The sequence below is a fragment of the Mercenaria mercenaria genome, chromosome 6, assembly GCF_021730395.1.
Source record: "Mercenaria mercenaria strain notata chromosome 6, MADL_Memer_1, whole genome shotgun sequence".
NCBI lineage: Eukaryota > Metazoa > Mollusca > Bivalvia > Venerida > Veneridae > Mercenaria > Mercenaria mercenaria.
In genome coordinates, this window is record NC_069366.1 from 63,280,200 (window position 1) to 63,298,997 (window position 18,798).

Genomic DNA, 18,798 nt, shown 5'->3' on the forward strand with positions numbered 1-18,798 from the left:
CTAAACAGAGTAACTTTACTGTATATACAAGCAGGTACAAGGTCAGTTTGTATTGAGGTGCGGATGGGTGAGAGGGTAGGGGTGGGGTAAGACATTGTGGGAATGATGTGATACGACAAACATGAAGATTTTTTAAAGTTTCCACTACATAAAAAATGGTCACACCCACTGCCAGCCATGCTTTTTGACAAATTACAATAATTTGAACAATCTTGGTAGAGGGTCACACAAGGGCCATTTACCTGAAATGATTTTCAAATTGGGCAACAGTTTCATACAAGAAGAATTTTAAAGTTTCCAATAAATTCAGAAAGTGACCATGTCCTTTTTTGAGGAATCAGAATAATTTTAACAATCTTGGTATAGGGTCACACAAGGACCATCTGTGTCAAATTGTTCTAAAATTGGGCTAGCAGTTTCACACAAGAAGATTTTTAAAGTTTCCAATATATTCATATAGGGAAAAGTGACCATACCTTCTGGCAGCCATCTTTATTGACAAATCAAAATAATCTGAACTATCTTGGTAGAGGGTCACACAAGGACCATTTGTATAAAATTATTTTAAAATGAAGCCAGCATTTTCACACAAGAAGATTTTCTAAATTTCCACTACATATATGTAGGGAAAAGTGACCACGACCCCTGGTGGCCATGTTTTTTGACGAATCGGTATAATATGAACATTCTTGGTACAGGGTGACAATTTGTATGAAATTATTTCAAAATCAGACTATCTGTTTATGAGGACATGTTGTTTGAAGATTTTTCTATTTTCAGCTAAGCTAGCCACCATGTGCAACCAGGCAGAACCGTTTTAACAACTCTGGTAGATGACCATCCACGGAAAATTCAAACCAAGTTTCATCAAATCCATAGAGTGGTTTTGTAGGAGATGTCGTTTAAACACAACTATTGATGACTGACGGACACGCGGCAGACATAGCGTGATCACAATTTCTCACCGTGAGCACTTTGTGCTCAGGTGAGCTATAACACATCTGTTTACACTTATGGATAGTTTTTTTAACTACTGGTAGTCAAATTATTTATATGAAAAAAGAAGTGTTTGCTTTAAGACCATTTTAATATATACAATGAAAAGTATTATAATTGTTTTCATATATAAATATTTACAAATGAACAAAGGTTTTCTTATATGGTCAAGTAAAATTATATATAAATGAAATACATTATACACATAATTACAATAAAATATGAATAAGAATTTTAACAAGTTATAGCACTAGATCTGTTTAAACGCACAAATATGTACATATTTTACATAACTCTAAATAAATTTTATCAGGAAAAAAAATATGCGAGTCCTATTCTGAAAACTATTGACAAAATGTCTGACTTCATGAAAGCATCCGACTTTTCAACAGTTACTTAAAATTAAAGTCGCAGTAAGTTTTTGAAAATAAATTTCGTTTTGAAGCATAAAGTTCTTATTTTACAATAGAACTTAATTTCACATGTAACTCGAGTTCAATTAATACTTGAAATTTGCACTAATTTACAAGTCTATTCATTATACATATTCTCTAGTTCATCTCCGCTAGAATTGTATGCATCCGAGATATTTCTATTTGGGTGACTGAACACTTGTGAACAATTTACAATGTCCGACAACTGTGAGATGATTTGCCCATAAAATCTTGGCGTGCTTCCTTGCCTCCCAGCGGAGAGTTCTGTACAAATATTCAACAACTTCTTCTCCACCTGCATTTTCTGCTTCTTAGGTTTCGTATTATTTGTTCTATTTCGCTTATTTGCAAACCATGCCTTCACTTGCGACATAGAAAGTCCACCTAAATCTGCCAATGCTAATTTTTCCTCGTCAGTCGGGTAAGGATTATCAATGTGACGATCGTACCATTCTGTCATAACCTCAACAGCTCTACTATTCAGTTGACGACTTTTAGATTTCGAACTTGACACCTCAATTGATGACGGCAAGCTGATCTTCAACAACTGCAAGCTTGCTGTGACCCGGTTAGTAAGATGCATTCTCTGCTCATCATGATGTGTGTGGATACGACGTGTTTCTTGTTGGTACTGAGAAACGCTAAGCATATTATTGTCCTTCAACTGCTGAATAGCTTCGTTACGGCTGTTCTCAATCACTGAACACTGCTGATTATAGAATGTCTGCAATTCTATCACTTTCTGATTTCCAGATGGCAAAATTTGCTGAAAGTCTGACTGCAAGTTAGCTTCCTGGACTGCCACAATAGCTGGATCAAGGCTCGACTCCTGCTCCACTTTCTCATCCTTAACTTTTATCAAAGTCATTGGAATATTCGACGTTTTTTCCACATCACTGATTAAAGTTGCCCTAAGTGCACTAAACATCGGGTTTGACTGTAATTTTCTAAAGTCTCTATCAGGCATATCCACATTTGAAGATGCTGTCTGCAAAATTGCTGCCATTATTTTTTAATAATTATTCCAAAATGAAAAATGTTTATGTAAGATCTCCAAAAATTGATCCTCTCAGCTCAAGCTGTTTATACGCTGTAATGTTTTTTTTTCTAATAAATGACAATTATGCAGAATGCAGAGTTATATATGTATCAGTCTGTATGTGTGAAACTTCCCACACTAAAATGTCATAAAATTCCCACAGATAGATGTCACAGGACTGATATTGGTTCACAAATTATGCAGAGATTATTTTCCAATAATACCTAATTACTCTCCCAATACATTAATTCAAACATTTCCCATGATACCACAATCATTTTAACTGTAAAAACATTGGTTACCAATAAAAATGTCTCTATTTATCTCACTCACAGCTAACAAACAGCAAATTTTCCAGCAAGTTCAATCACTCCATGGCTAACAGCCAATCAGAATCAATGATTACCAATTAAGTCACTGATTGACCAATCAATTGTAGCTAAATGTATTAATGGTGTCAAATATCAATTTACTCAAGTTGTGAACTAAGTGCCACAGGTACAAGCCAGTGCAAACTGTTTGAAAGTTAACTGATGTTGAATAATGTCAAAATGTCATTCTGTTCAAAAATCACAATTGCAAAAAAAAAAAATCTAATCTAATAACAGAAATAATACATCAAGTTATAAATATTCAATATTATTGAAAAGAACAACTTACATATATGTATCCAATAAAACTACAGAAAATGGTATTATGATCTTTTATAATTATCTTAGTGTACCATTGATAATGTTAAATTTATGACAAAAATAAAACTTTGTGAGGAAACATAATTTCAATTTTTTTACTTCTGTTTGCATGGAAATATTGCTTTTATGCTAACTAAGTTTTATAACAATCCGTTCACAAAAAGTTTAAAATGGCATCAAAATAACTCTTTGAGGATAAATTCTAAGCTAATCAGAATATTTAAAAAAACTAGAAATGTGTCCATGGGACACAGATGCCCCCACTACATGACAAAGGACACAAATTTTTTCCTAGGTCAGGGGCCATAACTCCTACAATACTGAATGAATCCAGATGCGAAACCCCAGGTGCACAACTGCAAATGCTGACCAACATTCCTTTAAACTTTGGTGACTCTAGGTCAAATACTTTTGGAGCTATGCACAACACAACATTAAAATGACCAATTTTTAACTAAGTCAGGGGCCATAACTCCTACATGACTGAATGAATCCAGACGCGAAACCCCAGGTGCACAACTGCACATGCTGACCAACATTCCTGTAAACTTTGGTGGCTCTAGGTCAAATACGTTTGGAGCTACGCGACCCAACATTAAAATGATCAATTTTTAACTAAGTCAGGGACCATAACTCCTACACAACTGAATGAATCTGGACACGAAACCCCAGGTGGACAACTACACATGCTGACCAACATTCCTGTAAAGTTTTGTGACTCTAGGTCAAATACTTTTGGTGCTAGGCGCAACACAACATTAAAATGACCAGTTTTTACAAAGTCAGGGGCCATAACTCCTACATGACTGAACGAATCCGGACACGAAACCCTACGTGCACTACTACACATGCTGACCAACATTCCTGTAAAGTTTTGTGACTCTACGTCAAATACTTTTTGAGCTACGCGCGACACAACATTCTCAGAAGGACGAACGGAGGACGGACTGACAAGGGCAAATCTATATCCTCCCCCCCCCCCAAAAGTGGGGGCATAAAAAAATGAAAAAGTACCTATTACCAGCCTTGGAGTTCTTTCAATATACACTAATTGTATTGTCTTATATCTCAATAAAAAAACATAGTAAACCCTGGAAAGGCAGTTGCTGTAAAAAAACATTGTGGAGTATTAAAGTTAATCTGTAAGAGTTTAGAGTACAGACACAAACATATAAACAACTGACCTCATGTAGAATTTTCATTTTGTTTGTCTGCTGTTTAAGAAGAATCTTGGATGCTTTACAACATCCAATTTGCTTATATCACCATCAGGAACATTTGGTATAGAATAAATTGTCTGAACTTTAATTTGGTCATTTTGCATTGAAGGTGGTCAATCACATTTAAGAAGCATTTTATGACATTTCATTTTTCATTTTTAGTATATTTTGTTAGAGATTTATTTAATGAACAAAAAGACCCGTCACAACCAGTTAGATCCCTATTAGAAACTTAAGTTTTAATAATTTTTTATGAAATTTTGTAATTACTCCCCTTTGATATAAAAGTTCAAACAGTACACTATTTCATTTGATTTCAATATAATTTCTAGTTTTACGTTTGCATTTGATAGATAATGAGATATTTCAATAATCTTAACCAAAAGTTTTGAAATACCGGTAGTGTGTACCTTCCTAATGAACCGATGGCAAATTTATCCTAGTTGTGCAAACAAGATAGGTAATAGGAGGTAATATTTAATTTACAAACTTGTATTACAATTTCTGTATGAAGTTATAATTGAATCAGTTTAAACAAAAGAATTTACAGAATATTTATACAGAAAAATGACTGTGAATTTGTTTTCATTTTTTTTCTGATACAGCAAAATCAAAGTCAAGGTTCAGGTCACTCAGAGACTTTCCAGTTTAAGTTGTGGAGGAACTCTGAAACTACTAACATTATCGCAACTGTAACGTCTACCACACACAAAAGTGCCAAAGTGATTGATTGTTGAAATTCTTGAAGTTAATGAGCCAACACTGTCCATTTTCTCAGTTTATTATTAAGTTAAGGAAGGCAACTCTTGGGAACAATAGTCCAATTTAATGATCATTAAATATCAATATACACTATAATGTGATTATGATCCAATATTTACTACTGGCCAACTACAGATAAATAATGCATGGGACAGGAACTACCTAATGAAAATGTTAAAGGTGCTATTAAAATAAACACAAATAAAAATAAGGAGCTTCGTTCAATAAATGCTTGATGCCCCAAGTGGCATCCTTGTCGATACAAAGCAACCTAAGTCCAAAACGAGGTCATGGTCAAACTGAGGTCAAGTGATGTTTGAAGATGAGAAATGGTCACAGGTTACATCTGTGTTAGTATCGATTCATTCTTGTAAGCGGTATTGATGCTAGACGAAACAGTCCCATTTGGTTAACCAAGAGATGGCCCATATAAAGCAACCTAAGTTCAAAATGAGGTCATGGTCAAACTGAGGTCAGGTGATGTTTGAAGATGAGGAATGGTCATAGGTTACACCTGTATTAGTATCAATTCGTTCTGGTAAGCAGTACTGATGCTAGACGAAACAGTCCCATTTGGTTAACCAAGAGGTGGCCCATATAAAGCAACCCAAGTCCAAAATGAGGTCAAGGTCAAACTGAGGTCAGGTGATGTCTGAAGATGAAGAATGGTTACAGGTTACATCTGCATTAGTATCAAGTCATTCTACTAAGGAGTATTGATGCTAGACGAAACGGTCCCATTTGGTTAACCTCGTATAGACGGACGAACTAACAGACGGACAGGACAATCACTATATGCCTCCCGCATCAGTAGATGGTGGCATAAAAACACAAATCTTATAAAAGACTACACATTTTGAAATATACTCCTAAAACATTACAATAGCTGTGCAATATTCCTTTGAAGTTATAACATGTGCAGAGAAACAAATCTTTTTTTTTTTTGTATTTTCTTAGACTGACAAAGGTGGACTTTTGTCCTACTTTCGTGTTTATCACTTTTCATTAATCGGTCAGAAATTCTTTGGGCTCATGTGATTTTAGAATTAATTCAAACAAATATCCGTTTAAATGACATACTTAGTCTAATTCTCCATGATAACATGATTCCTGTGTAAACATGTGGATGCATCCATTTCATTATAACAGATATAATAACAATTTATATTGCTTGTGCAATACTTGACAAGTAAGTATTAGTTTTTGTTTTATTCTAACTGTCCAATAAGTATATTGCAAATAGCTTAGTCTGGTAGAACACAGATACTTATAGCAGATTATCAAATCAATTTGTATGAGTTAGAGTCCTTGTTATGATATTTTTCATAATTTTTTTTAATTTCCTTTTGTTTTGTTTTTCCTATCTGTATTTAATTCTGTTCTCTATTTGATGGTTTCTATGTGCATATATGTCTTTATAAAACATATGTTCATTATTCTCTTACTATTTATGTGTTTGTGTTTGTGTGTGTGTTTGGGTTTAACGGCTTTTAGAACAATTTTTCAGTCATATAAACGACGGTGTATACTTGTAGCAGTGGACACAATGTCCAACTTTATAATGCTGCCTCACTTGAATATCACACCATAGACATGCGACATGATTACCCACCCAGTCACATTATACAGACACCAGGCTGACCAGTCCTAGTACTATCCTCATAATGCTGAGTGCCAAGCGAGGAAGCTACTAGTACCATTTTTTACATTTTTGGTATGACACGGCCAGGGATCGAACCCACTACCTCCCGCACTCAAAGGCGACGCTCTACCACTAGGCTACCGAGGCAGTTATGTATGTGTTTAGCACATGCATTTAACTAATATCACATAACTTTTCTCAGCTGCCATATCAGCCGGAGATATTTCTCTGTCATTGTGAAAAAGAAGGACATTCAATCTTTTTTATGCAAAAAGAAAAAAGAAAATTAACTGCCATGAGTTTCTAACCCACACGGCAAAAGATCTGATGAACATAATATTTTTTACCATTGACCTAATTTGTAATTGGTATGCAAGCAAGAAATATTTACATTTTGACCAGTTACAAAAATGTTGAATTCCCAGTTACAAAAATGTTGAATTCCCTATGCTTTGTTTGTAAACATCACGTTGTTGTTGGGGCATATAATATTTTTTGCATCTATTTAAAATTATAGCCTCATTCCAAAAAAATCCGAAGATGTGCCACGAGTCCATAAGCAATCAGAAAACACTTGGTTTGAAAAAGGCAAAAGGTTTTAGTTTATTTGTTGGTTTTTCTTGAACATATTCTTGACTATTTGGTCTGACCCGATGCAGTGGACCAATTTTCCAGTAAAATTTGAAGTCTCAATCAAACACTGGTTTTCATATAATACTTGTTTGGGCATGGCGTTAGTAGTAGACCTTTAATAAATTAGATTACTAACCTGTCAAAATAGGTGGCATATTTTACAAAACATTGAGGCAAATATATTTCAAAATTCCCTGTTAAATTTTTAAAGACAGATGCTGGGAGTGTGATGGGAACATACTCAACGAAAATGCTAATTAGTAAACTTACTTACCTGTGAAGTGGCATTGCATTTTGAAAATAATTATGGCAAATACATACTATTATTCATTGTTACATTTTTGAAGCCAGGGGAAGACACCAGGATGGTAACAAAAATATTTCTTTTAAAATAACTGGCAAAACGAACCTGTGAAGTGACATTGTATTTTACAAAATGTTGAAGCAGATATCTATCATGGTGTCCAATTACATTTTCTATCATTCCAAGGATATTGATGGGCGGGTTTGGGAAATACTCAAACCAATGCTGTGAGTAGTTCACTGAAATTACAGAAAAAAGTTCTATACTGTTGTTTTAAGAAGCTGAAGGTAAAAGGAACAATATTTTAATACTTTTAACACAGTCAAGTTGTCACACAGTTGTGTAACTGAACACTGTTTGAATGCAAAAAATCAATTTATTATTTTAAGGTGAGAAAACTTTACAACCAGACAGGATTTCACACCTGTAGCTTTGGAATACTATTTCAGGTCAGAGACCACCAATTCAAGTAAGTACAGGGAACTTACTGGGAATGAGGTAAGTGTATACCTGGGAATAAGGAAGCGTCTGTGCATTCTGATTGGGCAGTCATGTAAACAAACCCAAGAAGTGATAATTTTTTTCAAAATGGAATATTTTTACTGCATAAAAATTTACAATATTTCATTATACATTTTGACAAAATTTGCTACATTTTCATCAAATGAATTTCTCCCGCCATGATAACGATGAAAATAGAGGTCAACTCATTCACACGAAATTTACTGAAATAAAGCATCACTATTCATATGTTTTTTTCGTCTGATATTTTGGTGGAACTAAGATAGTTCTTGAAAAAAATGTGATTGGATATACATGTTTAGATTTATGGAAGGCCTTACATGCCATAATGTTATAATGGAAGTCTATGGGAACACAATTGGTATTGTCTAACCTTCAATTTTCTCCAAACAAAGCTTCCAAAATGCTTACAAAAAAAATCTCCCCAAACTATGAAACTCTGGAAGTTTGATATTTTTTTTACAAAGAAGATAAAACATTTTGTTAGATCTTACCGAGTATACTGGCAATAATCTCAAAGCAGACAAGGTGGTTATTCTGGAACAGTTTCACAAATGGAAAGGCTAGCACTGGTAGATACTGTGTTTCACCAAATATCGGTGACCAGTTTGCCAAAGCTGACAGTATTCTAAAAACAGAAATGTTAAGAAATAGCCATCAAAAAGTACATTACACAATTATTGAAATGGTTTATATTTTTACCATCAATACAGAATACTGTACTCCCTTTGGTGTTACATACATACTAAGCTGTATAATGAAAATAAGGGCAAAGAATTTTTTGTTTGTAAATTGTACAAAAACAATGCTGTTTGAGTGTATTTATTCTTTAAATGTAGCCACTGTCCTTGTTCTTTAATCTATCAACAGACTGTCTTGAAGACAATTTCCACAGTTAATTTTTTAGCATTTTTTTCCCCAGAAAAATTCATCAGACCTGAGATAGAATGATTCAGAAAAAATAAAAGCATGAGATCTATACCATGATGGCAGGGTGTCAGAAAATAAGCCCTTCTAAATAGCTACATTCGCAGTTTTCGAGTAATTCAAGGGCCATAATCCAAGAGTGCCGATTTGGCTGGTTATCAAACTTGGTGTAAATATTATGCCCACAAACATTGTCAGCAAGTTTGGTGAAGATCGGATAAAAACCGTTCCACTCAGAGAGCAGACAAGGCTAAATTCACAGTTTTTCGAGAAATTCAAGGGCCATAATCCAAGACTGCCTAGGGTGATTTGGCTGGTTATCAAACTTGGCCGAGATATTAAATATCATGCCCACAAACATTGTAAGCAAGTTTGGTGAAGATTGGATGAAAACTGTTCGACTTAGAGAGCTGACATGCTTTGGACGCCAACCAGACCCGTCCATCCTCCATGGGTGTTCACATAATAGGCCCCGCTCTTTCAGAGACAGGCATATAAAAACAGTTCTTCTCAATATTTTATGTCTGAAAAATCTATTTGCAATTTTAAATAGAATTATAATTTAAAAAAAAATCTTCAAAATCATGCGGACGACCTATTTTTTCAGTTTTGTTTTATAGATTTCAAAAGATAGCTATGTCTTGGATTATGAGGATTATCTTAAAAAAATCTATAAGACTGCACTCTTGACTATGCAGCATCCTCAGTTAATACAAGGGCCATAACTTGGCATTGCAAATTAGACTTTTATTATGGCAATTTTTAACTCAAATAACAGCCATAATCTAAATGCATTTCACACGAGTTCTCAAACTTGGGTGTGTAAGTATGAAAAGGATGTCTCGTGTGGAGTTTAACTGTTACTGTGATATAGCTGGGCAGCCACACACAAAACTTTAACCTAAGTTTCTAAGTAAAAGAGTGTTATATTTTTACATAAAATCTAATAAAAGTGATTTAACTTGGTTATTTCAGTAGGTTTTATGACTGTGAAGCATTGTGTTTTAATCCAATACATAAAGTAGTTACTGAGATACGTCTTGACAGTTGCACACAAAACTTTAACCAAATTTTCTAAGTTGAAAAAGTTAGTTTTGCTTTGTTGGCTTTAACATCACATTGACACAATTATAGGTCATATGGTGACTTTCCAGCTTTGGTGGTGGAGGAAGACCCCAGGTGCCCCTCCGTTTCATTATTACAACATGGGTGGGCACCTGGGTAAAACAAATGACTTTCTGGGCTTCCTCACAGTAAGAATTCAATGCCCCAGGTGAAGCGTTAACCCACCTTGGATGGGGTGATTTGAAGTCAACGACCTTCACCACTAAGCCATAGAGACCCCAAGTTTAAAAAGAGGCATACTAGGCATTAAATTCAACCAAAAGTTATCTAACTTGATTATTTCAGTAACTCTGATGACTAGTAAGCCCTGCTGAAGTTTCAATCCAATACAGGAAACAATTACTGAGATTAGAACTTGAAAACAAAACTTTAACCAAGGTGTGAAGCTGAGACAGGTCAGCAGAATAGCTCTTCACTATTCTTAACCTTTAGCCTGATGGCTGCAAGTAAATCTGCCTTTGTGACCAGTGCAGACCAAGATCAGCCTGCATGTCTTATAATGAAATTATTTCAAAATGCCATAAATATATACAGTGTATTTCGGATATTTGGATCACACATCTGTCAGGATAAAATATTCAAATAACGGAAGTACAAATATTTACAATGTAATACCTTTGTAGTATCCTGAGCAGACGTCGACTTTTGATTGGATATTCTTCATTTAACTTCTCAAATGTTGGATGTGTACCTTTGTCAACCAAGGCGGCATAGGCAGCATGGTTCTCTGGCAACCGTAATATAGACCGCCATATAAACATCCTGAAAATTTTGTCAGTCAGAATAAATGCCTGTTGCAGAAACTGGTTTCAAATAGGTAGAACTCTTAAAGGAAAGTTTTACAGAGAACACGATGTGTTTGTTATGCTATGCTGTAAAGTGTTCACTTTATAAATAAGTGTACCTAAGACTAAGATGGACCAGTTATCAAACTTGTCCAAGACATTATGCCCATAAAAATACTAAATTTGGTGGACATGGATAAAAACTGCTTAAATTATTAAGTGGACTCAAACTTGGCCCAGATATTATGCCCATTAACAATTTTAAACAAATTTCATGAACACTAGATAAGAGCTACAATTAGAGAGCAGACACTGTCAATTTTCACAATTTTGAGTAACTCAAGGGTCATAACTCCAGACCTGATGGGACATGCCACATAATAATCAAAACAAGCCATGATATAAACATTCTGACAAAGTTTGGTGAACATCAGATAAAAACTGCTCAACTTAGGTCCATTCAGCTAACTAACTTGCTCACATGTTTTTAGCAGGAAAGCTCAATAAATACACAAATACTATGCAATATTCAATTTTTGTTAATGCCTAACATAAGCCTAAAACCATGTTGAAACAACTCGTCATCTAGTATAACATATAAAACACCTGTTAGTTTTACCAATTAATCAATGCTCGATTACAGTGAAAGCTTATTAATAAAGATAATTTGAAACAAAGTTCTATTCTCAATATGAGAGGGTGTGCAGTGGTAATATTACGAGTGGTTTGAACCAATGACCTCCCAGATGAGAGACCAACACCTTAACCATTTTAACACAGCTCTGTTACCTATATTTGGCTGGATATTCATAGTAGCCTTTCAGTATAGCCTGTAATCTTTCCATGTTGAGGCCCTCTGGTAACTCCCTCTATAAACATAAAATTTTAAATATGATTTGATCATTACATCTTAAGTTAGTTCTTTGCACAACAAATAACTGAAAAATGTTGTCTATTCTAAACAATCACTTACTGTCCCCTAATGTTTGTCTTTAACTAACAGACAACTGTCATAATTCTGAATACCGGAGTCCAGTATTTGTAGACAAAGTTGCAAACGGTTCAAGTTCCAAGGTATTGCAACTTCTTTTTGAGCTCAGTCTCTGACTGAATTTAAGTGTCTGAGAATTTAATTGGTCACCCTCAAGATAATTAAATTGAAAAAAGAAGGAAAATATGGATGTTAAGCAATTTTCAGTTTATTTCAGTTTTACTCTTATCTGTAGAAGTATGCATAGTTGATAATTCTATTAGAACATGCTTTAGCTTTCTAATGAAAGCTTAGAATGAATATGTCACTGAGTTCATGTTATTATGGCAATGCGTTTTCTCTCATGTCTAAAAACCTATATAATATATGAAAACAATTTTTTCGACTGCGTCAGTGCCATTTTCTTTATGACCTAAATAAAATATTAGGGATAATCAGATTCAGACACGTTTCTCTGTCTTGATTATCACATTATCAGTAAAAATGCTTTACTTTCTTACGAGAATAAAGCAGTTTTTAAATGTGCATTCAAGAAAAATGTTTTACCAATGCATACATTCTTCCTTATTTAGACTACTGTTGTTACAGTAGTAGTGTTGTACTATTTGGGGAAACTGCAATATTGAACTTCTTAACAACTAATTTCAAAAACAAGCAGCTTGAATCATTCTGATAAAGATTTCAATATGCAAACTGACTATTTATTTTTACAATTTTGTCCATTGGATACAGATGCCCACACACTGTGCCATCCTCTAAATAGCTAAGATTTTAGTACAGAGCATCTTCACATGAAGGATGTCCGACTTAAAGTTTGAAGCAAATTGTATTCAGATAAGGTTGTGCATCTGCGCAACTCTGAATCCATTCCTTCAAGAAGTTGTACACACAAAATTTATTCACTATGGCCTATTTTGTGACATCTGTAAGTCCCTTACCTCACCAGTGTCATCCTCCTGTGGCCTTGACCTATTTTCTTTCCCTCTAGCTGGGGCTGAGAGTGGGCGGCGTCCTTTTCTTGAGCCCTTACTTGATGCTGATGTGTATGATTTATCAGTAGAGACCGTATCAGACAATTTGTTGTTGGTGACTACTTTAACTAGAGGTGCTGGTGGCTGAAATGATCAACAATATTCTATATAACAAAGCTACCATAGAAATATTCTCATCTGACTGATCATATCAAAAAGGGATCATATCATTAGAGTTTATTCACATAATATTCTCTCATACCAGAGGTCTACCTCAGTTCTCTGAAAGAACCTCTGGCCCACCTTTAGAATTGTTTACACTATTCAAAGTTTGACATCAGCTTTGAAACATTTTAATCATATATTAAAATCAACTCCCTCACCCTAATAAACCACACCCAATTTTCCAAATATATACATATTTCTGTTCAAGTTTATTCAGACAATAAGTGAATTACCAACAGTACTGTTGTGCTACAATTGTTAAAATTCTTGAATTATATGTTGCATTTTACTTGTACAAATAGCCCATTTTTTGGAGCTTCATAAACATGCCACTTTTGAAACATGTAAAGCCCCAATGCCCCCAGAGCTTTACAAAGGAAATACATGGTATTTATTAGAAGCTTTAAGATAAATAAGCATTGATAATACAACATTTTACACACTTCTTTTCAATCACTACACACAAAGATACAAGAGACATGAGTAATTATGTAGGAGTGTGATGTCATCTATGTGTCATTTTATTGTGTTGTTGCATTAACATTTCATTTATGGCTGCTTTTTTTCTCAAGTTTACTCAATCTAAAGAACAAATTTATATCACTTTTGTATGTATAATTTGATAAAATATTATTAGCTCTACACTTATAAATATGCAAACCTTCTTTCACGAAATTATAGTTTAAAGCTGTGCACAATTTCCATGACACAACTTGTGCATATTTCTTGAGTTTAAAATTCAAGACCTATTTAACAACCATTATCAACAACGCTGAACAGTAATTTTATTGTTACCTTATTTATCTCGGCACTCAATGTCTGAAGGTTATAAATTCCCATGGTTCCATCCTCATTCACTGTGACAACGTACCGGCCGTTGGGACTGATGGAGATGTTGTTGATTTTGTTAGATATTTCTCCCATATCAAACAATAATTTACATGAGTGTATGTTGATAAATCTTGCTATTCCATCCTGACACAACACACCTAGAACCTAAATGGAAGACCAAAACTTAGTACACAAAACATCCTTGTTGATTTTTGTCTACATGTTGTATTTTTTTCTTTTCTTTTTTTTTTTATTAGGTTTGGAATAATAAACACAAATCAGGTCATTTTGTGACTTTTCAAGCTTTTGATGATAGCAGAAGACCTAATGATGCCCCTCCGGGCAGTATTTTGTCATAGGTGGGCGCCTGGATAGAACCATCAACATCCATAGACCTGATTGATGGCTTCCACATGTTTGGATTTACAGAAATACCAACAAAAATCCATTCATATGCTAAGCTTAAATGGTATTGGAAGATCCATGGTACCCTTTTTGGGCATTACTTAACGACTCTGAGAAGAACTACTGACCTCTAAGCTAGATGGATAGCTTCTTCAACTGATGACCAAAGATGGGAGAAAACTGTGAGGTGAAAAAAGAGCTAAAATATAGCCTACTTGTGCACCAAATATATATCACAAAGTCAAGTTTCTAGTCATTACATCTATAGAAATATCAAATCTGCAAATTGTTGTTATTCAGGGCAACACTTTTAAAAGTATCATAATTAAAGAATAGATCTTTTGAAAATAAAATGTTGGGGAATTCTAGACGTATACTGAAATTTAATTCTGAAGATTGATTCAACCAAGCAATCCACAAATATTAGCTTCCCACAAATATAAATGACTTCACAGTTCATGAAATACTGTTGAAAAACCTATAAACAAGAGGTTCATGATGACCATGAATTGCTCACCTGAGTAATATGAACCACAGTTTAAAATGGCAAACTGATGCTAAAATATTAGAAAGTAGGTCAGTAGGTCAAATTCATGGTCACTGAAAGTCAGTTTTAAGATCGGTGTGCAAAACTGTACATGTCATCCAAATTTCAAGGCTGTACCTTAAACAAGAGGGTCATGATGACCCTGAATCGCTTACCTGAGTAATATGAGCTACATCTTTCAAATGGCAAACTGATGCAAAAATATTAGAAAGTTGGTCAGTAGGTCAAATTCATTGTCACTGAATGTCAGTTTTCAGATTGGTGTGCAAAACTGTACATGTCATCCAAATTTCAAGGCTGTATCTTAAAAAACAAGAAAGTAGGTCAGTAGGTCAAGGTCACAGTCAAGTGACTCCTAATCACTTACGGTCATCAGGTAATTATAATTAAACAGTCTAGGAAATATGATATGATAATTTTTCAAGTATTTATTCCTATATAACTCGTATAACAAGTGACCCCCAGGGCGGGGCCTCTTTTCACCCCAGGGGCATAATTTGTATAATCTTGCTAGAGATCCACTAGGCAATGCTACCTACCAAATATCAAAGGCCTTAAACTTTCAGAAAAGAAGATTTTATTTTTTTCCCTATATAAGTCTATGTTAAATTTGGGACCCCCAGGGCAGGGCCTCTTTTCACCCCAGGGGCATAATTTGAACAATTTTGGTAGAGGACCACAAGGCAATGAAACATATCAAAAGCCTAGGCTTTGCAGTTTCAGGCAAGAAGATTTTTAAAGTTTTTTCCTATATAAGTCTATGTAAAAAACTTAAGACCCCCGCCCCGAGGCAGGGCCTCTATTTACCCCAGGGGCGTAATTTGAAAAGTCTTGATAGAGGACCACATGGCAATGCTTTATACCAAATATCAATGGCCTAGGTCTTGCAGTTTCAGACAAGAAGATTTTCAAAGTTAGTTTTTTCCTATACAAGTCTATGTAAACTTGGGACCCCCGGGGCGGGGCCTCTTTTCACTCCAGGGGCACAATTTGAACAATCTTCATAGAAGACCATTAGATAATGTCACATGCCAAATATCAAGGCTCTATGCCTTGCGGTTTTGGACAAGAAGATTTTTAAAGTTTTTCTTTTTGGTTGCCATGGCAACCAGAGTTCTGCATGGAATCAAATTCTTTGAACAATTTTGAAAGGGGGCCACCCAAGGATCATTCCTGTGAAGTTTGGTGTAATTATGCCTAGTGGTTTTCAAGAAGAAGATTTATTTAGTAAATGTTGACGGATGCACGACACACGTCATACGACACACGACGGACATTGAGCGGTCACAAAAGCTCACCATGAGCCTTTGGCTCAGGTGAGCTAAAAACAAGAAAGAAGGTCAAGGTCATAGTCAAGTGACCCCTAATCCCTTGGGGTAATCAGGTAATTATAATTAAACAGCCTAGGAAATATGATCTGATTATTTTTTAACTATTTATTCCTATATAACAAGTGACACATAGGGCGGGGCCTCTTTTCACCACAGAGGCATAATTTGAACAATCTAGTTAGAGATCCACTAGGCAATGCTACATACCAAATATCAAAGGTCTAGGCCTTGAACTTTCAGACAAGAAGATTTTTTTTCCCTATATAAGTCTATGTTAAATGTTGGACCCCCAGGACAGGGCCTCTTTTCACCCCAGAGGTATAATTTGAACAATTTTGGTAGAGGACCACAAGGCAATGCAACATACCAAATATCAAAAGCCTAGACTTGCAGATTCAAGCAAGATTTTTACATATTTTTCCTATACAAGTCCATGTAAAATTTCAGACCCCCTTGGGCAGGGCCTCTTTTCACATGTCACATGCCAAATATCAAAGCTCTACACCTTGCGGTTTTGGACAAGAAGATTTTTAAAGTTTTTCCTTTCGGTTGCAATGGCAACCAGAATTCTGCATGGAATCAAATTCTTTGAACAATTTTGAAAGGGGGCCACCCAAGGATCATTCCTGTGAAGTTTGGTGTAATTCTGCCCAGTGGTTTTCAAGGAGATTTATTTAGAAATTGTTGACGGACACACAACATACAAAGGACATCAAGCGGTCACAAAAGCTCACCACGAGTCTTTGGCTCAGGTGAGCTAAAAAGAAACAAACAAAGGTTTGAGGTTTGGAATGCTGAAAATAAAATATGAAAAGTAACATAATAAACCTGACTAGCTCCGCCATCAAAGTTTTCAGGAAGGAAGAGAACTTGTTTTACAGAAGTGACTTTTTCTGGCATTTCAACAATTCTCAGCAGTTTTCTAGTGTCAAGTGCCCAAAGATGTATAAATCTAGATCGTCCTCCCGCAGCCAGTATTCTACCATCCCTGAAATTTACAACAAGTTTCACAGCTCTAAACAATTTACAACAAGTTTCACAGCTCTAAACAGGTACAAGAAACATTTCTGCCAAATGACTTTGAAAAATGGCTTCAGATTCAGATGAAAAGATTTTCAAAGTTTTCCATACAGCTATATAGGGAAAACTAGACTCACCCCTGGCAGCCATTTTTTTATATCAAAGAGTGCTCTAAACAATTCACGTAGATGTTTACCAAAAGAACATTTTTATGAAATTATTTTAAAATCAGACTTGTGGTTAAGTAGACGGCATTTTAAGATTTTTTTCTATTCTTAACTCTGACAGCCATGCTGTTTTATAAATCAAACAAGAGCTGTTTGTAAAACACATATGCCCAAATGATGGCACAGCAGAGGCAACTGGTTATGTAATTTCGCATGCTGTAATCTTGACCTTTAGTCTACTGACTCCTTATCTAATAGGGGTCATCTATTGACCACATGCAAGTATCATATTAAGTATGACAAATGCATGCCAATGAGCTCTTTTAGTTACTGAAGCTATTTTTGGTCTCAAGGTCATTGTGACCTTAACCTTTGACCTCCTGACCCAAAAACCATTGGGATCTAATAACCACATACAATTACATGAAGTTTGCCAACTGCAGGCCGGTGTTCTTTAGTCAGTAAGCAGAGACTCAGTCTCTAAAGGTCACTGTGACCTTGATTTTTGACCTCATGACCCTAAAACCAACAGGGGCCATATTTTGACCACAAGCAATCATCTATTACGACTGGCATTTGTAAGCCAAAGTCTTCTTTAGTTATCTCGCAGAACCTTCTTTTACTCTGAAAGCCATTGTTAGTGAACCCAAAAGCAATTAGAATCATCTACTGAACTTATGCAATCACCCTATAATGATGTTTAAATACTGTAGGCCAAAGCATTCTATAGTTGTATTAAATATCATTAAGGTTTACAGACCTGGTAGCTGCAAAGGCTTTGTAATGTGGTGACTTGCCGGGTGGTGTTGGTAGCTGGAACTTACAGCTGAGCGTATCTGACTCCCATGCAAATATTGTATCATCCCGGAATCCAGTGATTATAGTGTTACTCAGAGGCAGGAAAAATACCTATAATAGTATGCATGTATTGAAATTACTTCAAGCTGCTATAGATTAGGTAATATTCGCGACAGTTTTATTTTTGCTAATATTTGCGAACATTCAAAATATCATTCAGCATTAATCGGCATCATAAGCTACAACAAAACAGTCATGCTTCACAAATTGTGAATGCCAGGAATAACGCTGCTAACCATGAAATTGCTAAGGAAAGCCTACACAAACATTACCTAATCTACAGTAATGTTTATTGAATCTCTCATTTCTTTGATTACTTATTCCAGTATAAACAACAAACTTTTCCAGGTTATTCAATCATTCGTTTGAAC

General features: G+C 35.1%; 1 protein-coding gene across 1 annotated transcript in view; it reads right to left on the reverse strand.

Moving 5' to 3' along the window:
* The window catches only part of LOC128557798 (TBC1 domain family member 31-like), a 43,196-nt gene that overhangs the window by 10,968 nt on the left and 13,430 nt on the right, over positions 1-18,798 (reverse strand). Inside the window, exons 5-12 of the mRNA XM_053546106.1 lie at positions 18,330-18,478; positions 17,211-17,370; positions 14,064-14,264; positions 13,011-13,187; positions 11,871-11,950; positions 10,912-11,058; positions 8,739-8,872; positions 7,828-7,961 (exon numbers count right to left, since the gene is read on the reverse strand). Of these exons, the coding sequence (XP_053402081.1) occupies positions 7,828-7,961; positions 8,739-8,872; positions 10,912-11,058; positions 11,871-11,950; positions 13,011-13,187; positions 14,064-14,264; positions 17,211-17,370; positions 18,330-18,478 (1,182 nt within the window). The remainder of the gene's footprint in view (positions 1-7,827; positions 7,962-8,738; positions 8,873-10,911; positions 11,059-11,870; positions 11,951-13,010; positions 13,188-14,063; positions 14,265-17,210; positions 17,371-18,329; positions 18,479-18,798) is intronic.